Source organism: Mus caroli, unplaced genomic scaffold (assembly GCF_978045245.1).
Source record: "Mus caroli unplaced genomic scaffold, Mus_caroli_1 scaffold_3, whole genome shotgun sequence".
Taxonomy (NCBI): Eukaryota; Metazoa; Chordata; class Mammalia; order Rodentia; family Muridae; genus Mus; species Mus caroli.
Window position 1 is genome coordinate 116,851,503 of NW_028227258.1, and position 19,304 is coordinate 116,870,806.

The window sequence follows — 19,304 nt, forward strand, 5'->3', positions numbered from 1 at the left end:
TCCAGTCCTATAAAATATGTATATAAAAAAACAGCACCTGAATTTCATTATATAGGTTACTTAGTAGTAGTGTTAAAGATATTTTTTTAACCTTTACATAGTTTTAAGAATATTTTACCTTAAAAAAAAAAACAGAACAGGAATTATATCGCTTAACTCAGCATATAATCTGAAAAAAAATCTTAGATATAAAGATATACCAAATATTATATAATTCAATTAAAAATCAAATCAAGAATACATATATTTCAATAGAAACTAAAGATTTCAGTATGTAATATAATGGGATAACTTTAGTCCAGTGAGACTTCTTTTTTTTTTTAAACAAAAGTTAATATGTTGCTGGGTTTATTGTTGATGTTTGATGCTGGTATTTCTACTACTTTCAAGTAAATGGTCTATCTTTTCAGTTCCTTTACCCTGATACTCATATATATTCTTCCTCAAAAACTCAGTTTCTGATCAGTGAAGCAGGCTGCACGTTTTCACAGTCTGCACACATGCCCGCTGGAACTGTAAATATCAGACAGTCCTGTGAACAGAAATTAGATCCAATGTGAGGATACTTATGTACTGCATAGTAACAATTATGGAAGTTACCAAAAGTGATTTAGTTTTTTGTTTGTTTGCTTGTTTGTTTGTTTGTTTGTTTGTTTTAATACAGTGGTTCCCTGAATCTCATGATACAATGCAGTACATGTAACACTGGACCAGAAAGTGGCTACTGTTGTGTGTAGTCATAATGTCACAGTTTTCTCCAAGCAAATATAAATAGCTCTTTTAATAGATTTAAATCTCATTTTTGTTATTCTTGGCTTTAAATTCCTGTTCTGTGGTATAGGTACATGGTAACTTAAGTAGTTAAGGTATGGGTTTTTTTGTAAAAGTCAGAAATAAAAAAAAATAATTAGCAGGTTAGTTGTGTACAGCCAGAGAAATTCAATTTACCAAATGAATTGAGCAGATCATTACAGTTGCCAGAATCACTGTTTGTATGAACTGGACATAATAATGTGTGATGCAGAGAATTACCAAGAATGCTGGCAAGATCATTTACCTTCCTACCTGTCCCAGAAACATATTCTAACTTGAAGAATGTTATTAAGTTTTCAAAATAAGATGATTTCCACTTCAGTTGTCTCCTTTCCTTTCTTCCCTCCCTCCTTCCTTCCTTCCTTCCTTCCTTCCTTCCTTACAGACATTTTAGTCGAGGAGTTTAAAGACAAAAGGATCCCAGTAACTCGATGCTACTATTATTCTCAACATACAGCCTAATTCATTGTAAGGAAAAAGTGCTTATTGAGTTAGTACAGAAGTTAGTTGATGGGCAACTGTTTATTATTAGGTTAAAATACTACTGGTGAGAAAGTCACTGGAAGAGATAAATTTTGTTCAAACTACAAAATATATATACTATTCATATGGTTCAGCATTATGGGAATAGCAGACATAAGTTAAAAAAACTACAAATAGAAAATTAAGCTCAAGAGATATGTTTTAATGGCTTCTTTCAGTCGCACCAAACATTCCTTTTATTAAAATCATCCCTCTGCTTCAACTGTTGTCTGGATATTTCCTTTTTAAAAAAATTAATTTTAGCCCCTCTTGCCTACTCATTGATTGAAACATACAAATCTTTAAGGACCAATAAGAGTAAAGAGGACATGGAAAAAATTCAATGTTCCCAAAGATGTAGCCACACCACTTTATTTTCCACATTTTTAAGAGCTGAGTTTAACCTTGGATAATCATAAATTAAGGGCAATGTGTATTGATTAAGACAATACTGTTATGCAGACAGTATTTTAAGGAAAGCAGTAGCAGTCCATAGTCAAAGCTTGTGACAGTGGCCCTACCAGTGTCAAAAATATTATAACTCTTTTCTGGGTATTATTTCAGGGTGGGAAGAATTCAGCACACATGCTGACGTTCTTAGTTCCCTGACGTCCTTCTGTATATACACAGCATGATCAAAGCCTCCTTGGAGAACTTCTCTTTTAGGTTTTCATTTCTCAAATGTATTTTTAAAAGCTGTACATCAGTATGTGCAGTGAATCAGTTGCCTGACATTGGATAAAGGCTTTCTCTTCGCTGTGATCAAAAGAATTAAGGAACTGTTTGTGCTTTTTTCACACTCTATTTTTTAAATGCATTTTTATTTTTCTTGGTGAGTCACAGAAACATTTCATTTTTCACACTTATCTTGACATCTGAAGTAGAGATGAAAAAGTAGTCGGGAGAAGAAGAAATATTCAAATATCTACTGTTAGAGCTTATCAAGTAGCTTTTAATGAACTGTGTAACTGTCTATTTTTTTATGCTCTGTAATCCTATTGCCTTTCATAGTTTGCAAAGCAAAATTTTAGATTATGGGGAAAATTTAAACATTTAGATTAATTAGCATGTTTATTAAACTGATTAAGTAATGGCTGAAGAAGAATGACTGTCACATGCATGCTTTTATATAATTGTAAAATTACTATAACAGAGTACTTGTGCCATACAGTTAGTTGCCTAACATAACTAGGTATGACCTACATTGAAATGATAATTGATATGCCAACTAGTCATATTTCAACACTTGTATTACTAGAGACACAAATATATCATATGCCTTATTCTACTATAAAACAAAGAACCCTAGAAAAGTAAATTATACTTGTTAAGCAGCCTAATCTGTTTCTGCAGGGAAGAAAAAAAGTAACCTTCAAATATCTCCAATGACTGAGACCCTGCTGCAGTGAAAATTTTCTAGGGGCTGAGATCAGTCACCTACTCAGAGCTCATTGAAATGTTTAATGAGCCTCACAGTCAGGACACTCTCCATACATAAAGCAAATCTAGCCTGTGAGATTCTGAGCTCATTACCCCCTGTGGGAGTCTCATACACCTGCCCTCTGTTCTCTCTGTAAAAGATTATCATAAACTTAAAGACAGTTTAAAGGTAAGTTTCCATTAGAGATTTGTCCAGTTGAATAATCAGTTCCTTTAACTTTCTTGCCTTATTTTTGAACTACTTATGACGAATCTCTTTTATAATTTTTCTAAGGACCTTTTAACCATGTGTTTAACCCTTTGTTAGAAAATGAAGACCAGTAGGGTTCAAATGCTAATAGATGGTAACTACTTCACTTCTCTTGTATCTTCCCATCTGCACACATTCATATTTTACATATTGTGCATTGCCCTCTATCACCTTATAGAAGAATGCAAATTGATTTGTAGTCATGTGGCTGTGTGTGTGTGTGCATGTGTGTGTGAAACAACTACATGAGCTTAAGGTCTATTGTTAAAAACCAAGCCTTTTCTTAATATAGTGTATTATTTTTGTGACTAGTGACAACACTTTGATGCAGTATAAAGTTGAGTTTACATTTAAATTGCAATGTCAACTTGATCTCCTTTCCAGGTATGTTTTATCCTTTTATCAAGTCTATAACCTTTATAACCTATTATAACATTACAGCAATAAATGATCATGTAGTAGATGGGAAACAGGAATGTGGTTGAAGACAACATTGCTACCAAATATATGTAAAATCTCCATTTTTTGGAAAGAAAAATCTTTGAAATGAATTCTGAGGCATTCATCTAGGCTATTAATGTAAGAAAAATGTATATCTTTAGTTGACTATTTTGATGTGCATAATGTTCAATGCATCCTTTACATTTAATACTTATTAAACCAAAATATAAGTCCATGGATATTTTAAGAGATAAGAAAACTGTAAAATATAGTTTCATGAAGCAGAAATGTACATTAATGAAAGTGTATAAAGAATCATTTCTAAGCCAAGAAAATTCATAGTAGCTTCTCTTTCTCTTTTGAACTCTGCCTAGAACCAGCCATTAATACCAAGGTGCTCCCAGGTCTGCCATCATAAGTACCATATATAATTTAAAGACAGAGATTAAAGGGGAACCTGGGCCCAATTTTCTCACATAGCAAAGTGTGATCAGTGAAGGAATTTATTTTATAATCAATAGGATAGCTTCAAATTCAAGTAAAATTACAGCCTATAAGAACTCTTGAATTTATTGCCTGGAGATTTCACAATTCAGTTTGCTTAGTGTGTATTTTATATGCTATCACTATGAAAAGATAACACCTTTAAGAACAGGTGTTTCATTATCCATCAGTGTAGTCTCATCACCAATCATTACAGTCACACAATTTTACATGAAGAACTGAGAACTCCGCCATAGGACAGATCCCTTCATACCAGAGTACCCCATCAGGAGGAGGACACATGGACAGGGAATGCCAAGTGTATACTTATTTCATGTGCAAATATCATCTGTGTGATTTACTGCAACCATGTAATCTACCTCTAATATTAACATAACACATTGGCAATGTGTTATGGCAAAACTAGTGATAGTGCCTTAATTAACATATTTTGATGATACCTTCAGTTTTACTTGAACAAGGTTCCTAACAACACACAACACTCATTTATGAGCATCCCATCTAGAAATACTATGAAAATGTATGTTTTGAAGTAAAGTATTACACTAAAATAAAATATTCATAAGAAGAATAAACAACTCGGCATGTATGAAAAATATGCATTTCAAACTAGATTTTGCAAAAGGCATATTGGACTATGGTACTTCTCTGTACTTGATGGATATTGTAGCAGGATTTCTGAGAAATAAACAAAGCCAAAAATTTGTTCCATTAGTTTAAGTTAAATTTTGAGTGTCTGGAGAGATGGTTCAGTGGTTAAGAGTACTGACTGCTCTTCCAGAGATCCTGGGTTCAATTCCAAGCAACCACATGGTGGCTCACAACCATCTGTAATGGGAATCCGATGCCCTCTTCTGATGTGTCTGAAAACAGTGACAGTGTACTGACATACATGAAATAAATAAATAAATAAATAAATAAATAAATAAATAAATTCTTTTAAAGTTAAATTTAGAGATTCGATCATTCTGACCCTAACTCAGTATATATTTTACAAAACAGAAGTGTATATTTCTCTCAGTGACAATCAACATGGGCTTTTTAACATATCATAATATGCTCACATGTGGAATGTTTTGTTCAGAGCCATTTAAAAACACAATTTACACTTAAACAGAAACCTTTGCAACTCCTGAAGACAATTTACCCAGTACACCTTCCTGCCAATAAGCTCAAGGTATTAGTTCATTCAGACTGACTAATGCTTTTACTACAACTAAAATTTTAAAAAAGAATAACCTCATATTTCTTCAAAAATAAGTGGTTGTTTAAAATGAGCCTGATAATATTTGCTCCCTTTTAACACTTAAGCTTCAAGAGGTTTCTTCAAAGCATCAAAGATTAGTTACCTATTGGTAAGGTTTAAATTATCATTCTTATTCACAGCAGGAAGCATGAACAATTTCAGAGTAAGTTTGGTCATCACTTTGTACACAAGGACACTACGGATACACAGAGCTTTGTGTGTCAAACATCATTTTTACATGCCATTCATGTCAATTCTTCAAGACCCATGTGATTGCTTGTTTATATGAAAAGCAAGCATAAACTTATTATCATACAATACCAAAATAAATGAGTATTTAACATTTTAATTGGGTGGCTTAATTTACTCATGTATCTGCTTATTACCAATGAATTCCTTTCTTAAGCAGGGGTAAGTCTTGACAACCATTGAAGCACAATCTGGAAACATCAAGCCACGAAAATAATTGGATTAGTAAATACAAATCTAAATGCAGTGTAACCGAGCAGGAATTTAAAAAGCCAGTCAACACACACGACTTAGTATCTGTGTGCTTATCAATGGTACTTAATGTACTTGATGACTTTGGTCCCTCTAATGTTTGATTAGCTCTCTATTTCGTATGTAGCAAGCTAATAACATCTGGGCAGGCTCAGAGCAGAATTGAGAATACGGAAACCCTGGAGACTAAGCACAGAAGAATGTAATAGTAATATTGCTACATAAAACAGGTTAGGAACCCCAACACTGCGGGATTTAATATTCATCATTAGCACTGGTAGATAAAGTAGAGAGTTCCCAGTAAGAACTACATCTCAAATTGGACAAAAAATAATTTGTTAATATATACATATTCTGTACAATATTGTGGTGTGATATATTTATCTGTTAGTCAGTCTCACAATTTTTACTTCAAGGCATCTGCTTGATTATAGCCTAGATGTCATTAGTAACCATAAAAGCTAGAAACATACTTTGTAATGCTGGTTTATTTGAGAAGTTTTCTACATGTCTACACAAATCAATATTGAGATACTATGTAACAAAAATAGAAAAGATACAAAATTCAATCATTCAAAATTTAAATTTATAGTCAATGGCTCATGATTATCACTAATAAATATATATGCAGCCATAAAATTATGCTTATATATTAATAATGTTAAAACTTTCATCTCAGTTTTTGAATGATGTGTGGTCATATGAGATATAGCATACATAGTTAGCAAATGTTCTCTTCTTTGCATAAGAAGCATAGTTTTCACTTACCCTTTCTGAAATGTAATTCAAAATATAAACATTAGTTTCAGTTATATCATATATTCACCAAGCCTTATACCTTATGTCCTTTCAATATAATCTCTCATCAAATAATAAGAGATTTGAAAACTGGTATTCTGGGAATCAAACATCTTTGAAAGGTTTAAAATCCTAATTACTGAAGTAATGTTCTAGCATGCTTATTAAAAACTAGAGTTAATTTTAGTTATAATGTAATTTGATACCAAGTTTAGACCCTAAGTCTTCAGTTTTCTTCTATGACATTAAAGTGTGTATTCACTTCAGGTTTATTTTAGTTATTATAAATATCAGATTTGTGGGAAATTAAAAAGTTGTATTATGCACCTAGAATCAATGAAAGACAAAACAAATTCAAAAAAATGTTCAGAATTTCAATGATTAACCATTCTTGGTCCCAGAAAGAGATTCTTGCTAAATGTATTGATACTGTATGTTCTCATATAAAATACCTTTATTTTTATCAAAATTAGCAAGTGTAGAAATCAACAGTATTCCATAAAATTGTGTACTTGCTAATTACTGTACAATATTAGGAACCGACAAAGAATATTCATTCATTGCTATTTTGCATAAAGAAAGAAAAATCTAAAAACTTAAACAAAAAAAGTTGTGTTAAGCATTCTTCACAGAAGGGGAGAGAGATGGATGAGTCAGCAAAAATGTTTGAGACTCTAGCAATAAAACCCCAATTTGATTCCAAAAGCAGAACATAGTAATATACATCTGTAACCTTGTGAGCAGAGACAGGCAGATCTGAAACTCATTGCCCACCAACCTAGCCAAACAGAACTCCAGGTTCATTGTGAGACTTTTCTCTCAATAACAACAATAACAATAATAATAATGCAGTGTAGAACAATAGAGGAAGACGCCTGGTATCAGCATAACTTGAACCCACATACCCTCACATCTACAGGGTCATAAAGCTCACACACACACACACACACACACACACACAGCTCTAGACTCTTAAAGATGTTTATATTAAAATCTAAGATCTAAGACACCCAAAGAAAATCAAGTTAATTACTTCAATCAGTTTTCCAGTCATCATCAACAACCTTTCTAACTTTAATCCTAGTTCCCAGTGCCCCCCCCCATTTTGTTCACATGTACATTTAGTTCATATGTCTTAATGGTGAATATGAAAAGGATATGTTGGTGACAGTGGAAAGAAAGTAGATTTGTGAAATTAGCACTTGGCCATTGGGAAAGTATGAGATTTAAGGAGGCAACATACTGTCTCAGAAGAAATGAATTAAAACAAGTACCACGAGGCCAAGAGTAAATATGAAATTACAGATATTTTGAACACCAAAATAAAAGCAGAAATATTCAGAAGCAGAAATTGTGCTGTATTTTGTTGTTTTCAATTGTTTGCTTTTTAACATGGAGATTCTACTATGATTACTTTATTCAGTGATGTCAGAGAAGATGGGCAGAACAACTTCAAAGAGTGAAATCTCTTCCTTCCAGGATGCAGGGTGAATAACAGATTAATTTTACAAACCTTGTGGGTGTCTGGTAGCTTATAATGTAATGCTGGACATAGGCCCAAGGATTATATTCTAAAACATGTACCAAAAAAAGGGCAAAATGATTTTACAGATTTTTTTAAAATCTGCATAAGAATCTACAAGGCATTAAGGGAAAATTATGTATGTCTGTCTGGAACGTTCACAGGAAATGTGAGTTGTGTGTTGCTTCACAGGCAGGAAGCAGCCCTGCCATTGTGGAACAGGAAGAATGCACACATAAAAACAATCATCTGGAAGTAGACAGAATGATTGAACATCCAAGATCTTGAGACAAATGGTGGATCAAGAGGGCGAGGATCATTAAAGGATGCAAAGCAAAGTGAGTCATACCTGAACTATAAAAGGACTAAAAGCTGGTGAAATATGATGCGATTGGCATCATTAACATAGCATCCCCTATAAGTGTTTAATAAGTACATTAGACTAGAACATATTAGAATAACACTTGAAATAGAGGGAAAATTAGAGAGCTGCTTCTTGATTCCAGTGAGCTAGGCAGAGAATTCTGGGTTTGAAGGAGTCTGCCATTGTCTCAGAATGCAACAGAGAACCCGAGGATTCTACTTGACTTATTTGGAATGAGCATGCCTTCCATTACTCTGATTTTTCACAAAGCAGTAAAGCATTCTGCAGGGAAAATGGCTGCCCAGCTCTCATGCAGCCAGCTCACCTCTGAGGATAATTGTGGAAGGAGTGGGGGAGTGAGGTGTGATTCTCAGGAAGAAATTCCGTCCTGCTATCTCAGTATCACAAGCCTGAGGTAATGTCGGCTGTGATGAAGCTAGGAATTCACGGAAGACAACCCAGTATGTTTTCCCTATAAATTTTAACTTGGAAAAAATAAGGCAGATAATAATCACAGACTAATATTAAATTCGCTCTATAACTGAGACTGAGTCTTTTTTTTTCTCACGAAATATTGCTTCTAGGCTTATTCTTTTACAGAGAGACATGTTTAAGTCTTGCTCTGAGAAGTTAGTCTGTGATTCATGACATTTATTGAAGTTAAAAGGACTATTGTGACCATAGCATTTCATCCAACTGTGCTAGGAGATTAAGTCGGTAACCTTTGAAAAAACATCTCTGAGGTGACAATAACCACATAGCATAGTCTACTAGTAGTTTCACAAACTGGCCGTGCATATTTTTCCATATTCTTAACTCTTAATTTATATATATATGTGTATATATATATATATATATATATATATGCACGCTAACATTAATATACACACAACAGCAACAACAACTCCCTCAGACTTAACTTGACCCTTTCAATAATAATCTTTTCCTATGGTACCCCTAAAGCAATAAAAGCTTCCGTTCTTCAAACTTCCCACTTTGCTCCTTTCCTTCTTCTTCCTTCCCTCTTCCCTCCCTCCCTTGCTTTCTTTCTTCTTATGCCCCTTAGTTTTCCCTTATCTTCCTCCTTCCTTGAGGGTGCTGGGGCTTAAATCCATGCTTTATTCATGCTAGTCAAACATTCTGTCATTGTCCCACAACCAACACCTCTGTTGTCAGTTTTCTCATCAAAACTGACCTCATCAGTACATTGTTTATTATTGATTATCATGATGCAAACCTCTCAGACATCCAGCCCCAGGACCAGAGAAATCACGTTGGTAACTACTTTCTACAGTTGCTGCATTTATCCATTCTCTCCTATGTTGTCTGGCTAACATTGCACTAAGCCTGTTCTTCGTATTCATTCTCCACTGGAACCATTGTTGTGCAATCTTTAAGAGCCACAACACACAGCAGCACCAGTCAAACACGTAGCAGTAAAACAATGCACAGTGCCTGCATCAGCCTCCTGAATTGTGCCTAGGATTCCAATGTGAATTGCAGATATTCAGAGTGAAGTTGAATGATCACAGATCTAAAGTGAGGTTCTCCTTCAGCTTGAGGAAGCAACTGTTAAGCTACTACAGAAGATGATTCTTATTTAATAATTTCTAATGTGGTGACAGTAAGAATGTCTGCATCTGATAATGAGATTTAGTTGTATTCAAGTTTGATAAGTATATTTAAAAATGTACTAGAATCATAATAAGCTCTTAGAAGTTATCTCTTTCTGCTAGTACTATTTAAAACACCTTTAGTTGACCTAAAACATAGCCTTCTGTAACTTAGACAAAACAAAGTTGTACTAAGCCTTGAGATTTAATTTATAGATTAAGCATTCTATGACATTCACTTCAAAATATATGATACTTGCTCGTCAAATTTTTACTTTCACTCACATAGTTCTCAACACCTAGAATGTCCTTGGTCTCCATCAGGAAACTCACATGGATAATATACAGTAACTGGAGTATATATCACCTTCATTGACTGCTTTATAAGGAATCAGTCCCAAAGATCATTCTAATAAAGTATCCATCTTTTCTTCTTTTATATCATGTGGAAATTAAAATTACATGGATTGGAAAAAAATGTGGTGAGAAAAACACACTTAAATCCATACACTACAGCAATAAAATTCATAAGCTAATTAAATGCAAAAATGTAAATATGTCTTAGCATTTTATATTCCTATCATTGGAAAAAGCACTATTAAATGCTGAAAGTTATTATAAAAATATAATTTATTTATCAACATGAGGTATGAATGTGAAGTAGGTGTAAGAATTCTATGATTCTTGAGTAGAGATTGGGCAATGGACCTTAGTATTTAGGTCTTTGGTTACTCAGGAAAAAATGATATTCATGTAGAAAGATATAAATAGATAGATAGATAGATAGATAGATAGATAGATAGATAGATAGATAGATAGATAGATAGACAGACATAAAGATAAACATATTTCTCTTGGGGAGTTTAGTTATTTGTCAAATAAATTCATATACATCTGTAATGCAGATATAGAAAAGTAAAGAGAGAAAACACACAGAATCTAAAATAATGAGAATGTTCACAAAGAGTCCATTGAAAGCCTGTTACAGAAGGTAAATTCTGCACAGCTGTTTGGGGGTATTGCAAATGGGCTTCTCCCACCATTTGATCATTTGTCTGACTTAGAAAGACTACAGTATAAAGTACAGATACCAGGCTGGTAATATCCCTTGACTTTCATGTGTTTGGACCCTGGGCTAAGTAGACACAAACACCTGTCCTCCACCTCACAGAAGTGTGTGAATTTCCATGAGGGACAGCCATTTGCACTCCGTGAAGATACCGAGCATCCATATAATTTCTCACAATTATATTTGGGGTAACAATATCCTGCTAATAGTCACAACTTTCACTAATGATCAAGCACAGTTGCCAACATATAGATGAGGTATTAGACATTGATCTAATTCTTTTATTTCCTTTTAACTTTGGCTGTGAAATGTAACTTATCTCTTTTCTATAATCATGAAACCTAATATGTTATGTCATATACTAAATCAAAATTCTTGTATTCAGAATGATTCTGTGTCACTGTTTATTTTACATACTCAAGTGTCTTCCCTTTTTATAAACAAACAAGTTGAGTAAAATAAAAGGGCAGTGAGATTTCAGAATTGTAATTCCGGCCTGTAACTAGCACCATCATGATATGAATGAAGCTTAATGTGTGCTGCATGTTAGACATTTGAATCTTTAATATCTTAATGGATAAGTGGGGGAATGGGAATACTGTACTTTGAACACGTGTGCTCTGTGAAAGAACACATTAACTGCCGACCAAAATAGTGATTTATTGTGAAAAGAACACTTGGTGTCTGATTTTTCTCTCTGAGAGAGAGAGGGCATAATTAGTTCTATTTAAGCTCAGGATTTTAATTTTGTCCATACTTTGGCTGATGCCGTTGTTCCCGTTTTAACTGAATATACATGGTAGGTGGCTTTCAGTATTTAATGAGTGCTTCCTTTAGACCACTCTGCTTTAAATATGCTAAATAATTTAATCTCCACAATGAGCTCATGAGAATCTGTGCTTCAGATAAGAAAGAGTTACAGGAAAACTAAGATTTTGGAGATCATATAGTTACTGGCTGAGTTAACCTCAACCTGTCTGTCCACAAAAGCTGAGGTCTTTATCTCACTATGTCATCATGGGCATGAGGGAATGCATCAAGACCACCCTCGAGAAACCACTCTAGGCACAAATAAGATAACAGTGAATACTGTGAGTAGACTATGAAAAACTTACACATTTGGATCCAGTGTTCCAAGTTAGAATAAAATCAAAAGTGATAAAATTAATGAAATCTGGTCACAACACCCACTCAGCAAGTGGCAAGACTATATGTTATTTTTCAGGGTTTTTTTTTTTATGCATACAGATAGACAGCTTGAAGCACAATTGGCTATAAGGTTTATTTCTAATACAAAGGCAGGGTGTTTTCATGAGGCCTATCAAGAACAAATGTGAGGACCACACGGTGCTTCTGCTTCTGCACTGCTTAGATTGACTAAATGAGGGACAGGAACCTGACCCTATCTGATCATTGTGATGTGCTGGGTAGGACAACTCATCACCATTGTACGGGGATGAGATCTGCTATGCAGGATCATGAGTCAGTAAACACACCTGTGTCCCCTTATGATTTCAGTCAGAGTTTTGATACGTTTTGATTTTCCTCTGGAGATTTCCCAAGAAAATTACAATTTACTTACTTAGTACATTAGAAATATTTTCAATGAAGTTATTGATTATTTTTATTTACTTGTATAACTGCGGTAAGTTATTGAGGTATCTTTTTCTTATATACCTTATACACCAGTCGAGGCTTGAGAGACTGTTATAATGTGATTCTACACCAAGTAAAATAAAGAACAAAATCCCTAAAATATAGCAACATTCAAATCTAACCTTTAAAAAATGGGTTGTGCTGTTCTCAGTAATTTGCAGAGTAGCTCAAAGTACTGGTTAGCACTCTCTCTCTCTCTCTCTCTCTCTCTGTCTTTCTGTCTTTCTATCTCTCTCTCTGATGTGCGCTCTCTCTCTCTTTCTCTCTCTCTCTCTCTCTCTCTCTCTCTCTCAGTACCATCTACTCTCCTCTCTATCTTCTTCTCCTTCTCCCTCTTTGACTTTTTGACTAATTTTTCCATAAATTTACTATTATGAGGTTTACTACTAACGAATATAAAATTATAAATAATAGTAAATAAATAATGGTACCACTCATTGATGGTCCTTTAAAATTAGAAAATAAGTGAAATATCTTCATGTTAGGTTAAAAAATGATTTACAATTAAAGCTAGAGGAATATGATCTAAGTTTTAATTTAAAGAGAGTATAATTTCCATATTAGATACCTTCAGCACTCATTATCAAAATATAATCACTACAAATGAAATCACTGTATCATTACAAAATAAATAATTGAAATATTCAAAGATCAGATTACTAACCTTTAACAATTTTAATAATGAGAGAAGAAAATTAAACTATTGATTGCCAGGTATTTTCTACAAAAATTCAGCAAGATAATACTTACTTTAGAAAAATGCTGTAAATTCAGTTAGTGTTGTTATAACTCTATAAATATATTCATAGCATTCTATTAGATGAAAAGGCATATATCACCCAATTCCTTAGTTTGATTCAAGTTGTTAAGAATTGGGGTTCACTCTACTAATCAACAAAGGTTATTTCATCTTGTCTACTACCAAACATCCCTCCTGTTGATTGGAAATTAAGTATTTATATTATGATTATATATTGTCACACACAAAAATGTTCATAAACTTGATTGCAACATTATTTATTGTAGCCTGAATTTCACTAGCTTGATCCTGTACCCTGTATAGATGCCCACTGACGCCTTCCTTGTAGCACTTTGATGATTTTGTCTTTCACTTCATATTTCTAAGACACATGATTGATTTAAGTTTCTGTATCATGAGGTTAAAGCAACCATTTAATTTATTCTCTAAAGTGCTAACCCCAAATATAAAAATTAAATATGCCAATTATGGTCTGCCCACTGTCAACATAGTAAGGAAAGCATGATCATGATAAGGTGAAAAGGTGAACGTTTATCATATGTGTGACTTGATTATGACAATTACCAAAAGTGCTGTAATTTTATTTAATTGTGGTCTAGTTACACACTACAAAGAGAGATCTTCCTTCTTATTTAATCCAGTGGAGGATAACAACGCATGAAATTTGAAAAATTCTCGTGTAAAAGAAAAAAGTAAATTAAGCCGGTTATTAGTGGTGCAATCCTTTAGTTCCAGCACTTGGGAGGCAGAGGCAGGTGGGACTCTGACTCGGAGGCCAGACTGGTCTACAGAGTGAGCTCCAAGACAGCAGGACTACACAGAGAAATCATGTTTCAAAAAATTAAGAATAATAACAATAATAAGTTAACTCAATGATAATAATGCCCGAAAATCAGACATGTTAAATGTCTACTCAGTGGTTAGAGATTTTTACTACGATGTGACCTCTTAAGTGGTCTGCAGCATCATGTTAACATACCCAATCTTTTTATTCCATATATGCATAGAATAGTTTATACATGAATACTTGTTTGAATTCTAGGCAACTCCCCAAAGCTTTTGATTAAATTATAACAATTTTACTGCTTTTTTCTATATGTCTTACTATCAATCCTAAATCATCAGGTAAGGAAGACAGAGGCCTCAAGAAACTCAATTGTTTTCCTTCTTTAAAATTCTAAAGAAAGAAACCTAAGAAGTCAACCACAGAAAATGAGAAAAATAAAATACAGTTTTATCAAAGCTTCTCCTCTGGGCAGCTGAACCTTTTCGCTCACTTGCTGGACTCAGCTAGAGAATAACATTTTGTGGGAAAAAGCAGCATCAAGGGCCTGGAAAGTGAGATTCTGTCAAATCACAGATGGCATCTGCATATGTCTGTAGTTTGTAAAGCTTTTCCTGTGAGCTGCTTCTCCCTCCCTCAGGAGCAAACACCAGTGTTCCAGCCAGGGTTTTGCCTACAGAATTTTACTTTAGCATTCAAGAGTCTGAAAGCTTTCTTTCTTCTCTGTCCTCTTGAAGACAGAGGAAGTGATCACTGCAGTGTGCGTTTAAATAGTTAATATTTATAATGTTATTTCTCCTCTTTCCTTCTCTATCTGCCTTTCCCTGATTTTTTTTCCGCCCTCTTCAGATGTGCTGATTTTTATCATGTTTATTCCTTAATTGTAAGTTCCTTGAAACAATATGAAAAGGAGCTGGAGATATGGCTCATCAGCTAAGAGCTCTGGCTGCTCCTCCAGAGGTCCTGAATTCAATTCCTAGTAGCTCACAACCAGCTATAATGGGATCTGATGGCCTCTCATGCAAGCATGCATGCAAATATAGCACCCATACACATAAATAAACCTTTTTAACATTTTGTCAAAACTTTGATAATTCTCTAATGTGTTCTCAAAGATCTCGTATCTCGATTTTACTTCACACTCATTACAATCTGTTTGTTGACATATTCAATTCTCTGTTTCTTATAAATCTACTAAATAAACAGTATATAATCTTTTGGTCAATAAAAATATACAAAGAGCCTAGCATCTGATATACTAGACCTTCAGAGAGCTGCAATATACTAGATACTCAAAAATACCTCCTTACTAAATTGTACTTTTTGTATACATTAATAGATAATAAGATTTACTGATGAGTTTTTTAATGTTATCAGAACAATGACTTGCTAATACATTTTAGAAGAATTTCATAATCCATTTATTTCATTTGTTTCAATAACAGAAGCTTTTGAACACAAATAGAATAATCACTCATTTGAGACTGAAACAGTTCTAAACATGTAGTGGTAGGGACTTGGAGAGGTCTTGGAATACTTCCCTGTTTTGGAACCTGGACATAATACCAAGAGATTTTTGGGCACTAATTACATAGGGGGGGGGGGCTCTTCATCTTGAGGAAAATTCTTAAGTTATGTATTTATGAATTTTAAAATTCAAACTATACATGATACTTTGATTAAAATAAAATATTTTGTCTTTTAAAGCATATTTAAACAAACAATAAGCAAATTACTTGTAAATATATGTCATGTTGAAGCAACTAATGGGAATTTGATGAGCAACTATAGAATCAATAATGAAAAGCTGTTGTTTTAAAGGATATAGTGTTCACAAAACATTTCTAAATGTGTTATTATGGAATTAGGCAGTATCTAATTTTTGGTCAACATGTATTTATTAGTCTTGTGTTTGTCTTAAAAGAAAATTATCTTTTTACATTCTTGTGATTAAATATACACAACAAAGTCTCTGAATTTACTTTTAAATGTTTGAGTGAAGAAAAAGTTATATTGGATTTTTGAATAAAATAAATTCAGCCAAGACTTGAGGGAAAGCAGAATATTTAGTAGATAATTTCTTTATACTTTGATATGACTAAAAATATAGCTTAATTGAAGACAATGGCTGTTACATAATAATTTCTGACCACTGTTTTTACTAGAAAGACTGAGTTAAATCAATAACAAATAGACAAATACTTATGTTTACCTTGAACGTAATCATTTCATGTATAATTTATAATATAAATTTATATGTAATAAATCTCAAAGTTACACCGTTAGAGTCCTGCATTCATTCCAGATCACCTTACAATTTTCCACACAAATTTTCTAGACTTAAGATATACAGCAGCTGAAAGATGATTACGTTTAAGTCTCACATTTGTAGACTGTCTGCCACAACCCTTCCTGTGAAACACTTTTAGGTTAAAAATTCGATAGTCTATACCATCAAGATGTCTTTGTTATATCTATTTAGTTTATTAATGTCATAATGGACTCCTGGTCTTATGATGAATGGTACGTCAAAAAGCAACACAGTTGCATCTTTGCTTAGAGATCAGAAAAGAATCAGGGTGCAAACACATCTGTAATTGATTTCACCTGTTATACATTACTTCTATACATAGATGATTTTGCCCACAGTGAACTATAAAATGTATATAAGTACCATGACAAAATATTTATAAAAAAGAGGTTTTTTTCCTTTTTCAGAAGGAAGGGTTCTCTTGGGGGGTGGGTTGTGAGTTAGAGGCCAACTTGAAATATACTCCATGGCCATCTGTAAAAACAAACACAACTTTGTAGATTCTATCTGGTGAAACAGGCCTGTCATTTCAGTATGAGGTTACTGAAGTGGGAAGAACATGAATTAGGCACTAACCTAAGCTACAAAGTAATACCTTGTCTCAAACATATGGTTCTGTAGAATAAAGTAGTAACTAACTTTCATCCCAAATATAGCCACTAACATATACATGAAACTTAAAATAGGTACTGATAAGCTGAAGTTAACTTTAGTTTTCCAGTGTATAAAACATGTAACATTTAAGAACTCAACACAAGACTTCTGACAACCTAATGTACGACTTGGGCAAATATCAACATCAAAAAGAAAGGCTGTACTAACTAAACTAACTAACTGCCTTGTTGCAAAACACGAGACTGAAAATTGAAATGCAGTTTGCCTACATTGTCATAGTTAGTTTGCTGATATTCTTGGGCATTCTGAACTGTTGCTTAAAAAACAAATAAGACTGAACTTAAATAGCAAATGAACAGACTAAAACGATCAGCATCGCCTATCAGTTTCTTGTCAAGCAACGTGTCCTGTTAGTGGCTGCAAATGAGAGAGGATCTGGTCAAATGTATTCCTCTGTCAAATATGACAGCAGCCAGTTCTACCCTTGATAGCTTGTAAAAGTAATAAAAAATGAAATTTCACAAAATACAAGACTTCTGTGTGAGTGTGTAGTGTAGGTGGACGATGCTTCTATGTGAGTGGATGTGTCACAAAATTAAGTCTTGAAAAGAGAACATAGATGTCTGTTTATGATTAGTTGTTGAAGTCAATGACTTAAAGCTATAATTGATCATTTTGAATGTCCATTTGAATGATCAAAATGCTGCATTTGACACAGAAACTCTCAAGATTACAGTCAGCATAATCCCTTCACATAGTTTAAAACTGTGTCTCTGAAATAAATCATATGTGTAAGTGCATTGCTATGTAATGCATGATGTATGTATTGAATGTAATGTGATGGATCGACTGTAGGATCAGAGCTTAAACCTCCATTTGTAATGCATTTTTTGTTCTATCTATATCTTTTATAAATCATAACATTCTGAGACTCAGTGCTTTCAAACTTGTATGTTCTTGCCACCTGAAGTGACCTAGATTGTTTTTTGCAGGGAATGGGTCGTCTTAGGGAGCCTCAGGCTTCAGTGGCTTTTTATTCTCTATGTAGCACCAACGTAACTCTTATCAAGCTGACTTTAGACTCTATTCACTTGTATTTATACATCTACTTATTTATCTATACGACTAATTTTATTATGCTAAAAACTGCTCCTATTATGAAGTTTTGCAAATTTTAAGCAACTATTCTACCACTGAGCTCTATGCCACAACTTCTTTTAATTTCTGTTTTGAGGCAGTCATCGAGGCTGGGTTTGAACACCCTTTACCGACTAGCTTGGCCCAGATCTTGCCTCAGAATATTGAGTAGTAGATTACATGTCAGGCCCAGTTTTATAAGATTATTTAACCTTAAACAATCAGTATAACAGTCTTACATCAATTTTCAAGCTACATTATCTAAATGACTTTAGCTCTACAAAAAATAAATAAATAAATAAATAAATAAATAAATAAATTAAATAAAGGAGTTTAAAAGACACACTCAGCCAAAAAGAGTCTAGGACACTGAGTATTGAATATTGTTTAATTATATTTATAGGCAAATCAATTTGCATATTCCAGGATTATCTACAAGATATTTATAACTTAAAGTATTCATATGTTGGTTCAGAAATCCTCAGTGTGATGCAGCAGGGAAAATAATTCCATATGTAGGCGTTCCTTTTCATTTAACAATTCTACTTATGGTTTAATTGATAATCTTCTTTTGTTAGACTCTTAAGATGGACAAATGCTTAAATGGGTTTACTTCCAATGTGCAAAACAAGAAAGAGGGTGGAAATGATCTGTAATATAAAATGAGTTATAGAAAAATGTTAATATGCTAAAAGTGAAAGTGTGCAGGAAATACATTTCCCTTGGTTACACAAAGTCTCACAGCAAATGAAATATTATGTAAAAGAATAGCTAACTTTGTCTGTTCCCTCCTCCTTATATTCTTAAATGACAACAGTTTAACTACCGTGTACATATGCTCAAAACCATAATTATAAATGTCCTGAATAAATATTCCTGAAAAAATACAGAAGTTAAATAAAGAAATAGATTAAATCTGGAAGAACCTGTGTACTTATTAACTTCATAGAAAAATGAA

The 19,304-nt window shown here is 33.5% G+C and overlaps 1 protein-coding gene across 3 annotated transcripts in view; it reads right to left on the reverse strand.

Moving 5' to 3' along the window:
• Positions 1 to 19,304, reverse strand: part of Pcdh10 (protocadherin 10) — a 54,493-nt gene that overhangs the window by 14,267 nt on the left and 20,922 nt on the right. Inside the window, exon 5 of one of the 3 annotated variants that reach the window (XM_021158029.2) lies at positions 15,797 to 18,996. The exons of the other annotated variants lie outside the window; for them this stretch is intronic. Within the exon in view, the coding sequence (XP_021013688.1) occupies positions 18,956 to 18,996 (41 nt within the window). The 3' untranslated portion in view covers positions 15,797 to 18,955. Of the gene's footprint in view, positions 1 to 15,796; positions 18,997 to 19,304 lie in introns of those variants that run through there. 3 annotated transcript variants of the gene reach the window in all.